This window comes from Athene cunicularia (assembly GCF_003259725.1).
Source record: "Athene cunicularia isolate RWA chromosome 18 unlocalized genomic scaffold, athCun1 chr18_part1, whole genome shotgun sequence".
Lineage (NCBI taxonomy): Eukaryota > Metazoa > Chordata > Aves > Strigiformes > Strigidae > Athene > Athene cunicularia.
This window is the reverse complement of record NW_020799123.1, coordinates 6,380,720-6,386,566: the sequence shown is the minus strand read 5'-3', so window position 1 is coordinate 6,386,566 and position 5,847 is coordinate 6,380,720. Positions and strand designations below refer to the sequence as shown.

At 47.0% G+C, this 5,847-nt stretch overlaps 1 protein-coding gene across 1 annotated transcript in view; it reads right to left on the bottom strand.

The window, feature by feature from the left end:
- SUMO2 (small ubiquitin-like modifier 2) overlaps positions 1–178 on the bottom strand; it is a 6,411-nt gene extending 6,233 nt beyond the window's left edge. The window contains exon 1 of the mRNA XM_026861285.1: positions 24–178. Within this exon, the coding sequence (XP_026717086.1) occupies positions 24–178 (155 nt within the window). The remainder of the gene's footprint in view (positions 1–23) is intronic.
- Positions 179–5,847: the final 5,669 nt, after the last annotated feature.

The window sequence follows — 5,847 nt, the reverse complement described above, 5'->3', positions numbered from 1 at the left end:
CGGCGCCCCGCGCCCCCACCCACCGTCCCCGGGAAGGGCCCTCGGCCGCCCCCCGGCCCGACCGCCTCGGCGCCCCGCCGCCCCTGCGGCTCCTCAGCCCGGGGCCCAGCTGGCTGCCCTCGCTCTGGGGCCCTGCCCGCACCTTCTCCCGTCGCTCCCCCGAGGGTGACCCCTCCATCTCCTCTTGGGCCTCCTCAAACCTGTCGCGTTCTTTCCCCCCTCCTCGCCCTGGCTGTTCTATGGGTGACCCCGATACGGGCTGGGAGGTCCGACAGCAGCCGTGCTGCCGGAATCCCTGGCCTTCCCCATGGGGAGGTGAGGTGTGAGTTGGCCCTCAAATACACATGGTCTGCAGAGGGAACCAAGACCTGCTGTGCCTCTCTGGCGTCTGAAAAATGCATCATAAATATAATTAAAACAATTGCAGTCAAGGTTTACTTATATTCTTCAACAAGCTGAGGATGTGATGCTGCACCTCAAAAATTTAATACATAAGAGGATATACTACTAATTATGTGACTTCACGTTCATTCCAATGGAGGGGAGGAGGAAACTCTCTAACTCCACAGATTTCACAGGTTCCCACAAACCAGTTTCTGAGCCTTTTTTCATCAGCGTTACACCCGCCGCCATAATTTGTCAACTGTTTCTCCGCAGCACGTAGGTGGAAAAGAAACACCACAAAAATGACCCTTTGTAAATCCTTCAGAGGTGGATTTGCCAGGCGGGCATTAGTCCACAGCAGCGCCACTCCACATGGTGAATACACTCCAGATCGTGACACAGAGGTCACGCGCGCCCTCTGTTCCTGACGTGACAAAACCCAGGCCTGCGTATAACGCACCTCCTGCACCATTTTGGAGCCATTAGCAAGATGGGATTTGTCCAGAATAAACTATTCAAGTAGCGAAATATCAACTGAAGAGAAACTTAACTCAGGAGCAAAGCACGGACTGCAGACTCGCCTTTCAGTGTAGATTCTGATCCCCCTCCTCTGCCTTTTATCATGTTATTTCACATTTCAGTACCTTCCTTCTGAGTAAGGACACACGGGGATTTTTTTTACTGCAATTGTCTGGAAATTGAAGAAGAGTAACACCCGCTGAGGATAGGAAGCTGAAGCCAAGCCTGTACCTGAGTCTACAGTTGAGAAAATACAGCCACAACCCTACGTGAGGCAGTGAACACGGCCTGGGCAGCCAGCTGAGCTTCCATAAAACACAGCCAGTAAAGTCCTTCACCACCTCCTTGCAGACTAGGCTCCCATATATTGTAAGATTTGCCCTCTGCTTCAGTACTCTCAAAGATCAAATTTCATGTAAAATTTCATAAAATGTTTCAGTTTTAGTTATTTTACTCCTTCTAAAGAGTCTGAGTCAGTTCTGGAAAAATCACAGGCACTAGAAGAACTCAGTCTGATCCAGGAAGGCAACTGAGATGCTGTTTAAAGTTGTGACTACAACTCAGATACTTCTTTGAGCTGTACTTTCCACTCCTACCTCTGTCATTTTCCTTGATTTATCATCAAAAGACTGTTCCAATCAGTCTGTCCTGCCTGTTTCCCCTGCATTTAATTACTCGTGCTATTATTTTTCTATTTATTTAAGCTACTGGGAGGCAAGAAGCACCTGTGACTAGCGAAAACAACATGCTCTGTACAAATCCCCCTCGCACAGTCTTGACGGTGTATCGGTCTCCTACGATCTCCCTCCACCTTTTATTTTAGCTCTGAAGAGGAAAGGGCAGTGCCATTTGGACCTTCTGAAGTCCATTATCACCACTAGGAAGCAGGACTAGATGTGAGAACAAGGAAATAAAGCATCTTAAACCCCACTCTATTCTTATACTTGGTACGCAGCTTTTTTTAAGTGAGACTCAAAACACACTGGGTACTTTACAGAACAAAAGACAAGTGCCATTTCCCAAAGGACCTTAAGTTCTATTTTTAGAAATGATGCAACATCACAGAGAAGCAACCGCTATGAGGAAGGGATCACAAGACTGATGTTGCTCCATGGCCCTGTTTTATTTTGCTCTCTCCACTTCTTCCTCCTTCCTATTTGAAGATCTCTGTGCTACAGGTCCAGGAGAAAGATTTCTTTGGGAGGTGGGATGAAACTGGTCAAGGCCTGAAAGTGGCAAGGACTGAATGCAGGAATGGCATTAAATGAGACATACATTAAGGCCAGCATCACAAATAGAAAAAAAAATGTCCTTAAAAGGAGTCAGGAAACGACACTAGATGAGAATGTATGGGATTTCAGTAACACTGGAGATGTTATATGCACTCAAAAAAGCTGAAAACTCAGCTGTACCACCAATGGTCTCACCACCAATTACACAGATCTCCAGTCACAGAGCGGGTTTCTACAAACCTCCTATTTATATGGCTTTTCTTGTTACAGAGCAGCAGAGGAAACTCACATTATACAGGAGAGTTGGTGGAGCTAACAATAAACGGAGTCCTAAAACCTACAAAGATAACTGGCTAGATAGCAGCACTCAGAGTGAGCAGCAGGGGAGAAGCCACACTGGGAACTACAAAGGACCCATCTTGCAGGGTCCAGGCTGCAGCAAAGAGGGGAAAAGGAGCAGCTTTTTGTCTCTCTGAGCTCCTCAATACATGGAGTTGAAGGGAAGTGAATGGCAAGCATCACAGTGAGAATTCCACAGAAATTCCATCTCTGGGGAAAAAATTCCACGTTTCCTAAAATACTTCCATGCCTTGTTTCATTCTTTTACAGTTTTATAAAGAAGAAATGCAATGTGTCTAGATCTTGTAGAGCTCTTTGGGTTAGTTTTCCATCCTCTTCTGAAGAGGGCAGGGAATATGGGTGTTCAATATACATTCTCTTTCACACTGAGATTTTAAGTAAGATTTTTAAGACATTAAGCCAGCTACAAGCAGGTGTGTGCGCAGTGGCAAACATAAGCCTACAAAAGCAACTTCCAGCGCCTTCAAAACTGTGTATTACTTTGCAATTAGTTTAATGCAAGAATCAAAAGAAAGTGAGTAGGGCTAAAGCTGCCTTCTCAGCCTGGACCCTGAAGGTCTGAGTGTTTTATTCAGGCTTTGCTCTTCATTAATACTAGTTTAGCATCAGGAATAGAAAATGCCTTTTGCCTGGGGCACTGCCTGTTCTGTGCCTTCCGTGTTCATGATACTGATTGTTCCCTGTTCCTCAAGTCATGAAACAGCTTCCAAACCTCCTGTTTCACAACGCAGTAACTCCCCTCCTCATCAGGCCTTGATTCCACACACCCCACCCCACCCCTCCTCTTTCTTTTTCCCCTGACTGGAAAACAAGAACACTGTTTCTCTTTGCCTTCCTCACAGGACCCTACTCCATAGTCTTTTAAGCAATATGAAGTTCCATGCTGACATAGTGGTTCTCAATTCTGCTGAATTACATGGACTGGACAGGCACAGAAGCATTTTTGCAAGGCATGCAGGAAAGTCTCCCTCTTAGATATGTGCAGACCTCCAGCCAGAGGAGGACTAAGGAATGTCAAGATTTCATACTAAAACTCACCTTTCCTGATAACTTCCCCAGTAACCAGCCACCTTATCAGTTCAAGAGCATCAGATGCTGCAGATATGAAGAGTCACTTAAATTTTCCGTGAGTGAGCAAAGTGGACTGTACATGCCAAGAGACAGCAGGAGAGGATCACAGAGTTTGTGGACCACTTTTAGTGTCTCTCCAGGATGAATCCTGGAGCGGAAGAGGACACTGTCCCACTCCTAGATCCACCACCTCAGTAATCAACACTTCTCTCTCCATGCTGATGAAGAGAAAATAAGACCAGTGAGACTGATGGGCACTCTGCAGGGTTGTCAGGCCTTGCAATATAGTTAGTAAAGGCCGATACCTGCCTTTTGGCTGCCTCTCCCTGCGTGTATGGCTGTGGTTCCCTACAGAGTGATCCACAGACAAGTGTTATGTGTGGAAAAGGGTAAAAGGAAAGCAAGAGAAACACACACGCCACGGTGAAAGCACATGGGGATGCTCCAGGCACTGGAGTGTCCCTAGGAAAGCCTCAGGTGGCAAGTTGTGCTATCACAGTTGATACTCAAATGAGTTCACAGGGAGAGAACTCCTTAACTTCACTACATGCAAAGCAAACAGCAACTCCCAATCCTTCTAACAAGGATCTCACTTGGTAGGCAAGTCTCAGATTTCCATTAAGACAGTTAGTCAGCTCTATAGTAATTAAGCATTTTAGGTCATTAGTAGCTTTTAATTATGATGCCCATACAGGCAGCGGGCTCTGTATTTTTCTTAAACACGCTGATAGCATAAGCCATGAGAAGTCTCCTACCAGTCACAAGAATCCGATGCAGTTACAGAAGCAGCACCTTACCCTTGAAGAATGGTGGCAGAAGGCCTCTTACTGCTGGGGTTTCAGGCATCCAGTTTTGATTTGCTTCTGGAGCCATTTTAGTAAGGTGTGGAAGGATATTTTGTAGCTAGATATCAGCACTAATATCCTCAGAAGTCTGCAGCACCATTTTGTAAGACAGTAGATGAATCTGTACAATAGAGATTCAAATACATGCACATACCCCAATTCCCCCCAAACACAGGACTCTTACCCACAATAAAGGATGAGCGTTCTTAAAACTGATGAATCTTAGTTTCTCAAGCAGGTTTCTAAAGATTTAAGTCGTTCTACCCTGCAACAAGCCATTCCTCCTGACTAACCTGAGTAGGCACCACTCCCTTTTCTCAAGCATGATTGGTATCACAACATGCTCTTACCAAAGATAACTGCTCACTTTATTTTTATTGGAAATGATGGATGCAGTAGCCAATAAAGCAAAAAAAGGAGACAATTTAGCAGTGGAGTGTTGCAGCATTTGTCATATAAGGACAGCAAATGATTTAAGCTATCTTGAAAATTTCTTGGCTTTTTGGAAAGGACCAGTCTGAGAGGGACTGGCTTCTAGCTGCGAGTTCTGCAAGACAGCATTGCTATTTTTAAGTGTATCGCTGCACAAGTTTGTTCTTGCAAGGAGCAGTCAAAAAATGAGGAGAGCAGAATGGAGGGGAAGGACTTGGTTAGTTTTATCACAGCAAGTTATTAACAGATACTGAAGTTCAATTCCATCAGTACGTGAGCTCCCAGAGCAGTGTCCAGCAGTCTCAGCAAACAAACTCTGCCCAATCTCTAGGGGGTCTTAACTCCAACCCTGACCCCTGCCAGGCAGAGAAGGGAAAAAATTCTCATGACCCTGAGTTAAGTGAATGAGGCAGTGCAGAGTTCTTCCTGACACTTGCCAGCACGTCTCCCTGACCTGCTGTGATCGATCTAATGCTTCATTACAAGTCCTTCTCCAACCTGCAGGCAACCCACGGAAGTCATAAAGCACATAATTTGATTAGTCAGCTTTATCAATGAGCTTGCCGGAGAGCTCCAGCAACTCCACTCCAGAGAATGTCACCTTCAACAACCTGGAGGCTCATCTATCTGCAAGTGTTTGAAGTGCGTAAAGAAATAAGAGAAACTGGTTATCGCACGGCAATCAAGTCAATGAAGTGAACACGAAGACTGTGTTGACTGACCAACTAGATTCCCGCACACCCGGAGCCGGCACCGCATCCACGCAGCATTTAAACCCTCGAGACAAGAAAATGAAGCCGATCGAGACGGGGCGGCCTCCTTCCCCCCGCTCCTCCCCGCCCCGGGCCCTGCGGGCCGGGTTCAAGGTTCAGGGGAGCAGCCCCGGGGCTGCTCGGAGGCACCTGCTGCCTCGCCGCTGCCGCGCTGGGCCGGGCCCCGCCGCTCGGAGACCCCGGGCCGGGACAGCGCTCCGGAGACCGGCTCCCCCGCCGTGGGCCTCACGG